We start from the raw sequence: 15,200 nt of genomic DNA on the forward strand, positions 1-15,200 counted from the left end.
GCTACCCAGTTTCAAATAGCCTTGGTATGTACTACTTTGCAATAATCCCTCTCACACCATTATTTGGAACAACTAAGTAAATAAGCCTTATGTCAGAAATGACTTCAGATTCCATGAGTGTCTGGGTTGGAAGACAGTAGAAAGAATTTGATGTGGATATTTAGTGAGGAGACTAATTTTAAGGACGAAATCAGTATTACAATATGGAAGAATATAAAAAAACCCAACCACTCCATCATTTTAAGTGTGATACACTTCAAAAGACTCAGTATCCCTTGTGGGGTACACAAAACAAAGCAGAACATCAAAGAAAGTCTCCTTCCATTCCATGTATTTGGTGAAAGGATGGGAGACATCATTGGGTCTTTCTCTGTTCCCAGTAAACAAAAAAAGATGTAAAGAGAAGGGTTTTTTCATTCATACCATTCATATTACCATTCATATTACCATTCATACCATTTCATTTCCATTCATTCATTCATATTCACATTAAGGTGTTTTGATAGCCAGTAAGTTCAGATGATACGGTGATTTGAGGTGAGACTGATCAAAAGGACTTTTTTTTTTTTCTTTTTTTAAGAAATAAGTGAATATGCACCCACTGAAAATCATTCCCTTTTTAGTTATCTGAAGCTATCTGAAACTAGGCATCCAGCAGTCACTTTTGGAAATGTGGAGCATAAGAATTGTCTTGTTACATATTTTCTTTTATAAAGCCTAAACTCCTTTGCCATACAAAATACCAGCCCAAAAGATTAGTCAGAAATTTAAGTTCTATGGCCATTCAGTGCAATTTCAACACTGCTCTGTTGAGGAAACTAGGAAACTATTATTTTGCCTGCATGATTCCTTCTAATGTGTGAAGTGACAGAGCATAACTTTACTAGAAATGTTGGTGGACATCGCATGAAAATCTTACTACAACAGAAAAGGAGCTGGGAAAATGCATACGTTTAAGTTGTTTTTAAGGACATATGTTGAAAATACTAGACAGTACTACAGATGCTACCCATGTATCAACAGCTTTAGAACAAGTATATTGTACTGTATTATTTCATCTGTAGTAGTATTATATTTATCTTAGTTTTAGTATCATCATCTTCAGGCTTGAGTGCTCTTGTGTCAAGTGAGTTTCTTTGGGAGATTATGTTTAGATATCAAAAAAGAAAATTAAATGGACAGGAGATGAAGCCATTACCTATCAAAATGGAAGAAATAACGTCGTGTCTGATCTTTGAAATTACTTTGTGCCTCAGAAAATAAGTTCTTCCTGCACTGATAGCTGAGATATTGATACACAGAAATTCAATTGCTTTGGATCATTTTTTGGTGACATAATATGCGTGGTATGTTAGTTTCTTTCCTAGCAGTTTAAATGCTATTACCTACCAAGACTAGTGGGGAAGGGGGAGGAAAGCTTTAAAAATATCTCACTCACATAATCACCATCCTGGGGGATGAGGATGTTCATCTCGGATGACTTGGCACTCACAATCTCACAATCTAATGACTCCTCACTGAGGTAGATGTGGCAGCCTTCTGTTTTGTTAATAGAAATGGTTGGCACTTTCCCCATCACCTGCAAAATAAAATCTACTTAATATCAAATCTACTTAATATCAAATCTTAAAATGCACACAAAGATACTGTTAATGAAATCCTCATTGCCTGCCAGGTCTAATTTTGGCCACCAACATCTGATCTGTGTGTCAGCTGCCTGCATGATGCTTATATTTGATTTAGGCACTGAAAATTCTTGGTGGTGGTAACAAAGATCTATATACAACAGCAAACTTATACAGCAAGCTTTTATAGACAGTTTGATGAAGGTGCTTCCCTCATTCTCTCTAATTTCAGTGACACTTTAGCACCGATATTTAGGCGGTGTTCACCTTGTTCATCAGTGAGAACTGGTTAAGAAATCAAACATGTCAACTCCAACCCAGTAAGGGCAAATGGAAAGATCCCAGCGTACAGTACCACTCAACAAGTGTTTTGTAATACGTTCTGAAGACTTCAAAGCTCTTCCAGATTTTACAGCATGCAATAGGAAAGGGGTTTTATCCTCTTCAGGCAAGGTACAGTTCTAAAAAGGTACTGAGATCAATTTAATTAAATCTCTAAAGGTATTTCTTATGTCGCTTTAAAAGCAAGCACAAGATTTACTTGGGAAGAAAGGGAAATCTCTTGTTTACATTTCTACAGATTAAAAGCTTTCTTCATGGCTAACTGGCTGACTCGCTGGTTGTCAGTAAAAATTCCTCCTTCTCCTGCTGCACTCTTTAGCAGGGACAGCAATATACTCTGGACAATGCATCGAAAGGGCAGAGGTTATTCTGAGCCATAAAAGAGTAACAGCATGTGATAGATATGTACTTGTTAATGAAAGAGTGTCTCACGTCATTCAAGTGAAGAATATATTTTCAGCTTCAGTTCCTTAAGTGTAACAGCAAACAAAGAACAAGTCTGTCTGCCCTCTTGCATCCCACTGTGATCCTGAAGTCTGACCTATGTAGTGAGCAATGCATCTTAAACTGATCTTTCTCTAATGGGTTCTCATGCGATAGAGGACAAAAGGAGGGTGTGTTTAATAAATTTTGAAAACATCTGGCAAGAAAAAAAACCTCACACTGGAAGGAAGGAGAGCCAAGCAATATGGCACTGAAGTAACTAGTTATAGCAAAATCTGTAGCATGAATTTACTGACATTTGTTCCATTAACATATCATGTATTTGCAAATTATAAGCTCAGGTCTTCAAAATACTGAGAAAATTGAGGTGCTCAGCACTTGGCATACTCAAACCCTGTGGAAGCTGCCTGATTCAAGCAGTACATAGCATATAGCCAGACTCTACCTTGTTAAGTGGGAACTCCACTCTGCTCCATGGCATAGAAGCCTTATGCAATATTCATAGAACCTGCTTAATCAAAAGAATTTTGATGCTTAGAAAAGATATTTCCCCTTTATTTGAGTATTAACAAGCTGTGGATTCACTGTTCATTTTGTATGAATTTCTCAGCTCTCACGAATAGTTCTAGAGGTAATGATAAAAATCATCTAGTTACTTAAAAAAACACTCAAATAAATGCCTGGGATCTTTTTCTTTAGCTAACTGCCTCTGCCATCAGAAGACATGTAGTGATCATGAATAAAACTGCTTGCTACAGTTCAGAAGATGATGCATAGCTGGTGGCAATGTCAGTCACTTGCATGAGGTTCAAAATATAAAAAAAAAAATCTTGCTATTATTCCCTGTGGTGGCTGTGACCAGTATTTCTGAAGCACGGAGCAGCACTGTCTACGTTTAATGTCATACAGCAGGCACAGCCTTTTAAGCAAAAGACCTCACCTTGCTTGAAGACTGACAATTTGGCATAATTAATTAACAGTTCATTTCTTTTTTGTTTAAAATAATACATCCTTGAGACTAGGTCGTGTATGTTGGACACAACCAAGTACGAGAGCATGTGTAGTTAGACCTGGGATGAATGAAGTGCTGTAAATGTCAGGCAGACTGTCTGTATTTTGAACAGGGCAGGTATCCCCAGTAGAGAGGGCAATATATGGATTTAAAATACATCTATTTTCTTTTCACAAGAACCACAAGGAAGGTGATTTCTGATGAAGCCTTGCTTACTGTTTATCAAAGACAGAACCAGTACCAGCTCATAGCCCATTCATAGGCAAGTCACTACATTCCTTACTCATGTAATGTGTCATGTTGCTGGCAGGGGAGATTTTTGAAATCCCAGTGCCCACTTTCACTTTATGTTATTTAGTTGTCCTTTGGTAGTCTATTTGAACATTTCCATTGAGAGAATAGGAAAAAAAAGAAATAACCATATTCTGGGCTTAGAAATCAATTAGCTAACTGCCAGAATTTGTCCCATGAGCACTGCTGAACTTTCAAGTGCTAGGAGCTGTTTAAAGCAAGAAAATAAGGTCTAGAAGTAATAGTTCTTACAGTGTATAGATCTCTCAGCTTCACTGGAACCTGAAGGGACTGGAGTAAGTGAAGTTTGTTCAGCAATGCTCAGTAGTTTTCACAGGCATTTTCTAAATACATCAGCAGAATTTAGTGCATATAAAGATACATTTGGATGCAATCTCTTATTTTTATTGTGCCCCTGTGAGTGTTTACAATCTCTTGTAGCTGCACCTTGGGCTTTTTGTTTTTTGCTTGTTCTCTATCTTTCTTTTTCAAATAGATAGTTACCTGAATCTGAATATCCCTGGAATTGATCACTTCCACGATTCCCACAACGTTGTCAAACACAAGGCCAAACTTTTTACAGTTGTCTAAAATAAAAGCAATCATAAATAAGAAAGATGAGATAAAAGCAAATATATGCACATCTGCTACATTAACTATGAAAATTCCCAGCCTTGCACTGCATAGCTGAGTGGCTTTACTCAAGTGATCAATCCATTAAAGGGAATGGAATGATTCACATGCATTATTAATCACATAAGTCAGTTTTTTCAAGATTGGCATTTAAAGCTCAGCTGAGCTATCCACTCACCAATAGTAATTGAATTGATTTTTCCTTTTATCTGAAGTGTAGATTTGTTACACTTAAAAATGTAGGCCACTTGCTTGAGTTCAGTGTTGTTAATGACCAGGTCATTCTTATCCTCTTGATATTCCTATTTCAAAAGAAAGTTTATTTAATTGGTTTTCTTTAGCTAACAGTCAGACAGAGTTTAGCACAACTTATCCTCGAGTCATTGCATCTTCAGTTACAACAGAGCAATATCCTTCCTGTGGCTTAAAAATCTAATCTGCTTGGTGATCGGATATTTCTCCTAAGTCACCTTTGGGTAACACATGTATATTTTAGAGCTGCAGAACTGAACAACTTAGCACAGACCATGACAAACCCCATTAATTTTGTAGCAAAGATGTTATGCTCACAACAATTTAAAAATGCCCTCAAAAAACTGTTGCTTGGCTTCCATCCAATTTAGACCGGCACCTTGAAGAACGGAGCAAGTTTTTGTTCCCCCAGATGTTTTATAACGGTCTATTCAGTGTGTTATGAACAGGTGCAGGCATTACCATACACAATAAGGAGTAATAGGTGAAGGAATTTCCTTTCATTGTGAAGCATGAGGGGACATTATACTCCATGGATGTCAAGGAAAGACAGGGATCCACAAGCAAAGTTCCAGGTACTGTACCCCTAAGGCAACATAACACAGGCAAATTGTGACTGCACCTTCTGCAAACTCAATTCCACATTCCACATGTGTATATAACCTTCTGCATGACTAAACTGCATATTGTTTCTTCCCTCTTTTAACCAACAGAGTCATGTGAATTTTCACTCATAGATTCTTTGGTATATGCCTACATAAATTAACTCCCAAACTTGAAACAAATCTATCTTTTCTATCTGTAGATTGAGCAAAAGGAAAACACTTCTCTACTTTTAAGCATGGGAGAGATGCTCGCATGAAATGATGAAAAAATAAATGTGTAATTCCATTGGTTGACAAAGCTGGACAAAGCGCTTTGTGATAATCTGTTATCTCTCACGTGCATGAATGGCCTGCAAGGAGGGATTTTAATTGGATTTCTCCACTGGACTTGTTTCTGGGGGATTGTCTGATTTTGCAAGGAATCAATATGCTGGTTCTGACATCCTGGGGTTCAGATGAATTAGTTTTTGATTATCAGAGACAAATTAATTAAATTTAGATGCTACAGAATAGTAAAAAGTAAACTGCAGCAAGGCAGAGCAATGCAAGAATCAGCCCACTTTAGTTGCAACTTTGATTTATTGCACCTTGATCATGGACAGCCTTTTACTAGATGTTTGGTGCTCAACCTGGTTTGCAATGTGCAGGGTGCAATTCAGAGGTGTGACTGGAACTCACCACTCTCCACTTCTTTCCCTCTAGCTCCAAGACAGGGGCATGGCTCTGCTGCGGGGAATTCTTGGGAGAGGTGGGACTCGGAGTATGGCTTTTTGTCGGAGAACGAACAGATGGACATTGGGCACGGAGGCTGGGGTTCTTGTGAGTCTTCTGGTCATCAGAGACATGTCGAAGCCCTAAGAAAAAAAAAAAGGTATTTATGAAAGAGAGTCTGTTTTCCAGTACTAAGGGTCTTCATATTTAAGCAGGAAAGGTTCATTTGTGTTAAAATATTGTTTGAATTTACATTTTTTATTTCCTCAAGGATTGCCTGGGTAACCACCTAAAGTGTAAATGCCTACATGTTTTTAGCAGTTCATACAAAACCTCTTTGACTGTGGATGGGCTATCTTAGTATCTTTAACAGGAAATGCTGCAATGTCTTCTAGTCCCTCTGTCCGCAGTGAGCTCTGAGAGCTTGTTATATTGTATTTTTCCATCTATAAAAATGAGATTTTCTGATTTATGACAATATTTGACCTACCCCTGCAGCATTAAAGGCAGATACATCAATCATATACTACACTTTAATTACAATGTCCAGTATTGATACAAAAAGCTTTATTACTGTACTCCACACTGATCTGTGAGCCATACCTTTTCACCTCACATGTAATACATTTTGACACAGGTTGGTACACTGAATATCAACCAGAAAGCAGGATAAATTTTTATTGCAATTGCGACTTAAGAGGTTCACCAGCTACTGGGGACTGAAGGTGTCCAGCTTGGCTGCCTTAAAATTAAAAGGATACCTCTAAATAAATGGTGTGGATTTCAGGTATGCTGAACATACTGGGTGCTGATGCTTCTAAAGGAGGTTTTGGTATGCAGTCTCATCCATCAGACTCACTGCAAGCCTCAGAAAGATCTGAGTTGCTTAAATGTAACTTAAAAATGTGGTGGAAGTTAGGTTAATACATATAGCAGCTCTTGATGTAGTTTGACTCATGGACCAAAATTTGATTTCTTTTCTCCTGACCTTTGGTAATTGCCTCTCCCTGGTTAAGCTGTGCAAATAGGGCTGAGCGAGATGCAGTTCCTTCATCCTTTACGGTTTCCGTATCAAAGATGGGGGGAGGTCCAGGCGGCGGTGGTGGTGGTGGCAGTGGTGGGGAGGCACATGACCCACTTGTTAGAACAGATCGCATAGACATGGGTGATGCAACAGGACCCTGTTTGAGATAGATAGGTGGAAATTATTTTACATGCAGTGTTTCAAGGAACATTGTCTTTTGATAACTCTTATTTATTAACATCCCTGAATGCTGTGAGTTTGAGTGGCTATAGGCAGCCACAGGCTCAGAAGAATTTCTGGCACCATATTCGAATGTGATATTATGAACTGTTCCCTGCATCAAAGCAGGCAAGGCTGGACAGACGGACAGTCCTCACTGCTACCTTACTGCAGAACTACTCCACCTAAAATACTTCTACCAAATGCTTGTCAAGACTGATGTTAAAAATCTTTAATAGTAGATTCCCTATTTTATTCCAGTGTTTACTTAAATAAAAAGGAAAATGTCTCCTTTTGTCAGATACCAAATTCAATTAGCCATATATTAGTGTGCATTCAGAAACATACAGAAAATGTTTTGATCTAACACAAATAACTGGGAGGGTCACGAATTGTCAGTTATACATATGCACCATGCTAAATTGTATGCAAGATGTAAAATGCTATTCTTCGGTCTGTTGAAGTAATCTGTAAAGATGCAAATTACATCAGAATGTAAAACTATGGTGATTCAAGTATTTTATTTCTGAAATTCTGAAATTCTGAAATTTGAGTTTTTAGTTCAATTTCTCAAATTCTTTTTTCATTTTTTCAATTGAGGAGATCACAGCACACAAGTTATAAGTGAGTTATAAGTGAGGGGGGACTAGGTAAAGTAAGCAATACCATCTTTCTTTCAGTTTGCATAATCAAAAGTACATCTTTTGGTCTAAATTATAATTCTTACACAGAATATTATCAGACAGAAAATACTAATAATGATCCAATTAAAATATTATGCGTCCTAATAATAGAATCTGAGAAACTGAGAAACTGAGAATGACTTTTTCTGTCTTGCCACTGAGTGTCACTCTGATGCCACCTCTATGCAGCAGAGCCGAGGCTGTTAAAAGAACCATTGTGAAAAATTAAGATTGGTTCTGATGAATTTAGCTAGCTAGCTATACAGCCATTGTGCATTGCACCAGGACATATTTATTAGGTGGGTAGATACAATGGGAAAATGACAGGTACTTACAGAGTTGTAGCTCCTCTAATTAGCTACCTTTGTTAAGAGATACAGGTTGTTAAAAATGCACCCTTGGTAATCAATACTGAAAATAGATATTGCTTAGCTGGACTCAGAGGATATTTTTAACCACTTATGATGCCATCCCTTTCTGTTTTCCTCTAAACTGAAACAGCAAAGTATCCATCAGCTTCATGCATCTCACCTGAGTGAAAACTGTAGCTATTTTTTAAAAAGTAAACTTGTTCTGGCCTATAATCCCAAACTGATAATGAGAAAGGGGCTGTGGTGCACGTGCTCTTTTTTTTTTTTTTTTTCACTCTTCAGACATACTTTTTTTTTTAAAAAAAAAAGAAGCCTGGCACATTTGAGTAAGTAACTGCATTGAAACCTCGTAGTCATTATGACCCTAATTAGAGTAGCATGGAAAGGTAATAATATTAGTTAACCTCTTAATGTACACCCTCTATTGCCACATGTGTCTTCAGCATATAAGTGCTTTTGCATTTGAATGAGCTGTTTATGGAATATGTTAGCGATGAATAGGTAGCAAGATTCTTTGTCACATTAGTGACATTAAAATTGCATTGCACAAAAAGACTGGTTGAATCTCTTGTACTCAGGTGAGTAATAAAACTGATGTAGTGGTACAGTTTGATTGTTTCTGAAAAGATCCAAGATCTCTTAAGGGAATGAGCTCTTTTCTATGCTATTAAAGCTTTTTGATCAAATGTAAACAAATGAGAAGAATCCCCTTTTGAAATTGATTGTCATTTATTGTCAAGATATACCGGAACTGATGTGGACTGCTTTTAGGACATTTCATTGTTGCATGGATACATTTAACTTGGACCATTTCTGCTTACATACTTAGTAGTTATAAGTTATTGTTTTAGGCTGGGGACTTCTTCACTGGGCCGTCAATTTACATTGCCTGTCTTCCTGCTTCTGCTAATGCCAGTAATGTTACCTGCAGCAGAGTCAGCACAACTGTGAATTATTATAATAAAAAAAATGAATGTAAGTGGATTTAGTGGCACAATCAGTTGTTGCTGCCTGAGGTGCAATAGAGATCTTCCCTATCTGTTGCCTGCAACCATAGCAACTGAATCCACTATGTCCTGGTTATCCAGAACTGTGAACATTGCATTTGCAGGGCTTTTTAAAATACTCAGATACCCAGAAATGACACACACCATTCACAGTGCAGTGTGAGCATGCAGTTATGAATTATGTATGCTTTATGGGAGGAGATTAATAGTAGTAATGGTAGTGGTTAATAATTTGTAGTCTGAGAGAAAAATTTGGTTTATTAAATTCCAGATTGACATCTGATTTCCCAAACATACCTTATTGCTTCCACCTGCATAAATACAGTGCTGTGATTTTACAGAAACTTGTACGTGAAAGACTCACATGTTCATTTGGAATTAGCACCAATTAAATTCTGCAAAGGCTGCAAAGATGCATTAGAGAAAAAAAGATGTAGAAGTTATCTAGGTATTCTGCATACAACAGAGAGTGATGGGTCACTCTGCCAGTCTCTTTGCCTAAAGTGTCAAACTGAAGGCCATCACAGATCATGCAGGAGACTCCAGGCTCAAATGATGCTGCTGAGCAGTGTATCAAAGGCAGTTTCCCAAATAGCAACAAAAGTATGGGAATGCCTATGTAACCAAGGTGGAAGCAAAACTCAGAGGGATTTATCTGTGGAAGTGGATGATACCTCTCCCAGAGCTCTGAAAGAACTATCTTGTGAAAACAGAGACAAAAAGGAAGGATTTTAAATACATCAATCAAATTTGGACATGGTTTTGTAAGAGTGGAGAATGTCTTATTCACTTTTCAAGAAAGAGCAGAGGTAGGAAAGGATGTGGGAAACTAGGAGCATCTCTCCCTGCTAGAGCAATACTGATGAAAAGACAAGTCTAGTCAAAAATCTCAAATCTTGACCTGACGAGTGAAGACATTCTAGTCTTTTGAGAGGGTTTCAAGAGTAGAAAAAAAGCATTATCCCTTGCACTCATGCTGTCCATCTGCCTCCTCTTTTCTTTACAAGCCTGGTCCCTCCACCAAAGTCAGCGGCTATCTCCACTGAGCTCAAAAGGTTACGAGTTAGATTTAATTAAGAACACAGGAGCTGTCACAAGATCTTGGAAGACACCTAGGGCTCAGTCACCCCTCCCACTCTTTCTCTTAATTTTGTGCAGTTACAGAAATAAGAGATGGACTGAACCTTTGTTGTTAACTTTTCTCCTATGTGAGAAATTCTTGTCTAGTTTATGACCTGCGTTACAGCTACACAAGCTAACAGAGCATCGTGTTATTTTCAATTATGCCTGAATATCTATGGCCATTCTGGAAACTGCAAACAATTTCAATCATAAATTAGGGCAGGCAAAAATTGAAGGACAAATTAAAGAAAAAAAGGTTGCTAAATTACAGGGAGGGACTAACTGCTCCGTCTTACAGCATGGACCTATCCAGTAGGACAATCCCCCATTGAAATAGGACAATATGGAAAAGACAGACAAGTCTCACTAATGAGGAGGCATACAGAGACTTGCTGTAAAGAGGGGTTCAGTCTCATTCTGGCTTTTGTCTTCTTTTCTTTGACATTTTGATTTACCTGAAATCAAACAAACGTTCAAGTGAGGTGAAATTCTTTGGGGGAAGAGTGGCTCATGGAAATACTAACAAGGGGACAGAATGCATAAAACTGAACTGGAACTGCAGAAAACACGTTGCACTTCTTGCATTCCCTGCATGCCAGGAAGATGGGAACTGTGCTGCACTCAAACATGCTGATGCAATTCTTTTTTGATTAGTTTTGACTGCTATTTAATACATAGACCTCCAAGATACCAACCTAAGTCACTGGCAATTGGTTTGCTTTCCTTAGTCACCCAAGACCACTTAGACCTTTGGGCTCTAAAGTATTTCTGAACCAGACTCTTAAACTGTTCTGATATCTGGCAATACTTGTGTATAGTCCTATCCAGTTTCAACTAAAGTGCCCTTCACAAAGTCCATTCATTGCTGTTCTGTATAGGGTGGTGTTTGTGAGAGCTGCTGGGAATAAAATAGCATGTTATACGCTCGCAAAAGTTCATCTATCCTAAAGCAGCAGGTGCTTACCAGCTTTGCTATTTGCAAACAACTCTTCAGATTAACTTCAAGCAGATGTTAACAACAGTGTATCTTTACACAAAGAGTATTAAGAGCCATGTGGACTAGCAAAGGCGGTTATTTGCAAGCCGTCTTTCTTCCTCTTTTATTTCAGCTGTTTGCCTCGGTAACAGCTGCTGTTCTCAGTGCTGTGGTGTCTATAGCCACCACGTCAAGTTACGCTGATAGCTGACTGTTCCCATTAACATGTTGGTGCGGTCATTTTTCCATCATTTGCAAATAAACCTCTTGTAAGAATTATCAGGGGAATAGATAGCTTCAGCCTTACTTTGTGAAAATGTAACACAAACATTTAACTTTTAACGTGCTAGCTTTGTATCCCAGTGAACTTGATGTGCTTTAAACCTTGTTCCTGGAGCTTTCTGAAATATGGGGGCAAATGTAATTCTCTCAAGAACAGGAGATATTCTCTGAGTAAGATCCTATCAAGAACAGGAGATGTGGGCCCTGCGGCCATTTAGTAACAGCTCTGTAGGGGATGGAATATTCCAGAAATTTCCTCCCAGGGAAAAAATTGTTTTCAACCTCTGACTAAACCATACTCTGAATGGGGTGACAGGAACTGGTCAGGGTTTGCTCCTTGCTGGATAGCCCAGAGCCATCTGCAGAGAGGCCCAAGGGCCTCCCATTGACTGCAGCTCAGCAGCTTCCTCTAGTCAGGGTGTCTGAAGCTGCTCACGGAGCTGGGTCTGATAAATCTGTATTATCATTGGGCAAGGGCTTGCAGGATTGCAGTACAGCCTCAGAGTATGTTGTATTTCTACCTTTATCTTGTATGACTGGCAGAAGGGTGAGGTATGCCTTTTTTTTTTTTTTCTTTTCCTCCTTGCTGACTACCTAGCTGGCTCACTGGAAGAAAGAAATGACTGTTTATGTTGAGGCAGCTGGCTGGTTAAAATTCATCTGTGTTGAATCTCATTTAATTCTCTTGAAATTACAGTAGAGTTGAGTGAAGCCCTCTGCTTCTGAGAAGCTGGGCCTTGTTACAGCATATTTCTCCTAAAGGCTTCCCTGGAGCACGGGGCAGCAGCCAGTCTTGTTAGAGAAATAAAATGCTGTTCATGCATAACACAAGTGCTCCGGATGCCATACTGTCAGTAATTTTTGGTGGCCATATGTAGCTTGACATGTCTTTAGGTTAAACCCAGCTACTGAGAGACAGTAAGAATTTCTTTTTATGTCTTATCACAGATGTTACTATTTCCTGAGCCGTTCTTGCTGAACACTTCCCTGGGTTAGCCTTCCATGTCACTGTTACTATATTTGTAGTTCTGTAGCAGCAAGGAGCCCTTTTCAGAGGCTCGTATCTCTGGGGAGACGAGGGGCTTATGTGCCAGGCCCTGTACAAACACACCCGTGATGTTCCTCTCTGTTTATCCAGCTTTAGGTTGACACAGTGCAGCACAGAAACTGGGGGGAACAAAGTTCTTATGGTGGCAACTTGCTGTGGAGCATTTGAATGGACAAACATTTCTTGTGTGCAATGGTCATTTTTAGTCAGGACAAACAGATTATAAACATCTATATAATGCATATAAATAAATTCTATATGCATGTGTATAATATATAGTACCTATTTTATTAGTCATTCATATTAAGAGGGAAGTATCTATTTGTGGCTGAGGCAACAGGTGGCTTAGATAGAGGCATAAAATCCCTTCCTTAATTTATTGAAAAGCCTTCTTTTCATGGCACCAGATAAAGAGGAATCCTAATGGGGACTACATTCTTCTCAAAAAAAAAAAAAAAAAAAAGGGTATCTCTATTTTCTCCCTCTCCCCCTTTATAGTAATCATAGTTTTGCACCTAAAATTATTTCAGCGTTCTGTATTGTTCTTTCCATACATATGCACAGCCAAAGACAAGAATCATGAAGCTCAAAATATCATATATCAACCTCTGGGAACAGGTGGACTGTGACTCAGGGTCACAGAGCTCTTGTTAAGGTGTTTTTGTGTAAAAGTAGCTTAGCACAACAGTTCTATTACCTACCCTATTTAAGCCACCTGTCTGCAAGGGGTTATGCTGCCCTGAGATCTGCAATTTACTAGATGGAACGGCTGACTTACAGGGTCTGTAGTCTTTGTGAGTTAAAACACAAAACAGCAAAAACCAGGCCACTTTTCTTGTTACTGGGTCTCAGCAGAATTATTTATCTGTTGAGTTTTCAAACTTTGAAGACGCTTTTAATACACTTCTGCCATTTATCACCTATTCAGGATTTAAAATGGTGCTTACATCTTCACAGTTACCCAACCAGAAATGTTTTACACAGCCAAGGTCTTCTAAATCATTTGAGAACTATATGCTAATGTAATTGTCAACAAGTAACACGCTCCCACAGGCACATTAAGCCATCTTTTACTTCTATAAACATTCAGTTAAAAAGAAGACCAATCCCTTTAGCAGTACAGTAAAGTTTTAACTGATGTGCCTTTTCCTTTTCTTTCTATTTTACATACTTTCAATTTCCTTTTTCCTTTCCCTTTTCCACTGGAACTAAGTTGCATTATGCTACAGGTCAGGTTGTGTGTGACAGCTGTGGTCAAACAAGCCTTCCCCCCAGGTCCTCCCTTAACATGTCTGAATGGTGTTTGGATGCTGATGTTAAAAGGACACCGTTGATACCCAGTAAAGGCAAATATTGTCAGTCATTTTTGGAATAAGGGAGTAGAACTACTTTCTTTCAAAGGGAGGTGGATGTAATTGAGGCAGTCTTCAGCAAAGAGGCAACTATTGTAGAGTTGCCAGGATGGCCAGTTTCTAAATTGACAGTGTACCAAAACCTGAACATTGCCTGTTCTCTGACAATGAAACAGTTGAGATTAAAGGATGCAAATTTTTCAACCAAAAAAGTATAAGGAAATAGGGAAAAGAAAGGGAAGAGAAATGAATGGAAAGGGACACAAAAGGAGAGGAAAGGCTATGACTGAGGAAAATTCTGCACTCTGAAAACTTCTATATCTTATTCAGGATGCAGGCATTTAGATCAGTATATCTATGCTGTCCTTACCACTATCTGAAAGAGGCCTCTGGGATTGCAGTTGTGGCTGTGGCTGGAATTTGGCACTACAGTTTTGACCTTTAGCTTTAGTGAAGTGGCTCAGACGATGGCTGCTTGATAAGTGGGTCAAACTAAACACAGCACAGAAGAGATACTGGAAGGATAATAGGAGGCTTTTGCCTGCTGAAGTTGGTCTTTTGCAGCTTGTTCACCTCCATATGTAGAGAGACAATATATTACAGGAAAATGTTTTGATAATACAGGAGAGAGGCAGGGCCATTTTAGAAGAAAATGTCTCAAAGTGATTATTTTAGGCAAGAATTAAATGGCTGAAGTCTGTACTGAGACTAGTATAATTGCGCTCAGTCAGGCTAATGTAGGAATTCAGATGCTTCTTCTCGGTGTGGAGCCTGTGGAGAATTTCAACTTTTAAAGAGTGCTTTTTAGAGTACTATCATCTAATGAATTATAAATATTTTTAAAATTATATTTCAGGAAAAAAAGACTTGAAGATGCTACATTGTCTTCACTGGGAACAGGATATAAATAAATCTCAACTGCTTGTAAAGATGCAGACTTCCTCCAAAGAATTTGTTTTGATGTGTAAATGGGGGGGGGGAACATTCATCACTTGAGTGAAATTTGGTAATCTGAAACTAAACACTGTAATGAAATTCATTACTTTGTAACTATTTCCTGTTTGTAAATAATCCCGCTGGCAAAATTTCTCCTAAATGACTATGGTATACAAAGAACAAAAACTTAACTGCAGATCCACCTGCAAATGAGCAAAACATTCAAGACAATTATCCTTCAGCAGGATTTGTTTCTTAACACTTA

General features: G+C 38.4%; 2 protein-coding genes across 3 annotated transcripts in view; both read right to left on the minus strand.

The window, feature by feature from the left end:
- The window catches only part of TBC1D7 (TBC1 domain family member 7), a 258,846-nt gene that overhangs the window by 240,214 nt on the left and 3,432 nt on the right, over nucleotides 1–15,200 (minus strand). The gene's annotated exons all lie outside the window — the stretch shown is intronic.
- The window catches only part of CAP2 (cyclase associated actin cytoskeleton regulatory protein 2), a 70,922-nt gene that overhangs the window by 1,726 nt on the left and 53,996 nt on the right, over nucleotides 1–15,200 (minus strand). For both annotated transcript variants that reach the window (XM_075745068.1, XM_075745069.1), the window contains 5 exons: nucleotides 6,904–7,096; nucleotides 5,883–6,058; nucleotides 4,526–4,649; nucleotides 4,219–4,301; nucleotides 1,439–1,579 (listed from right to left, as the gene is read on the minus strand). In XM_075745068.1, the coding sequence (XP_075601183.1) occupies nucleotides 1,439–1,579; nucleotides 4,219–4,301; nucleotides 4,526–4,649; nucleotides 5,883–6,058; nucleotides 6,904–7,096 (717 nt within the window). The remainder of the gene's footprint in view (nucleotides 1–1,438; nucleotides 1,580–4,218; nucleotides 4,302–4,525; nucleotides 4,650–5,882; nucleotides 6,059–6,903; nucleotides 7,097–15,200) is intronic.

The sequence above is a fragment of the Balearica regulorum genome, chromosome 2 (assembly GCF_011004875.1).
Source record: "Balearica regulorum gibbericeps isolate bBalReg1 chromosome 2, bBalReg1.pri, whole genome shotgun sequence".
In the NCBI taxonomy this organism is placed as follows: Eukaryota; Metazoa; Chordata; class Aves; order Gruiformes; family Gruidae; genus Balearica; species Balearica regulorum.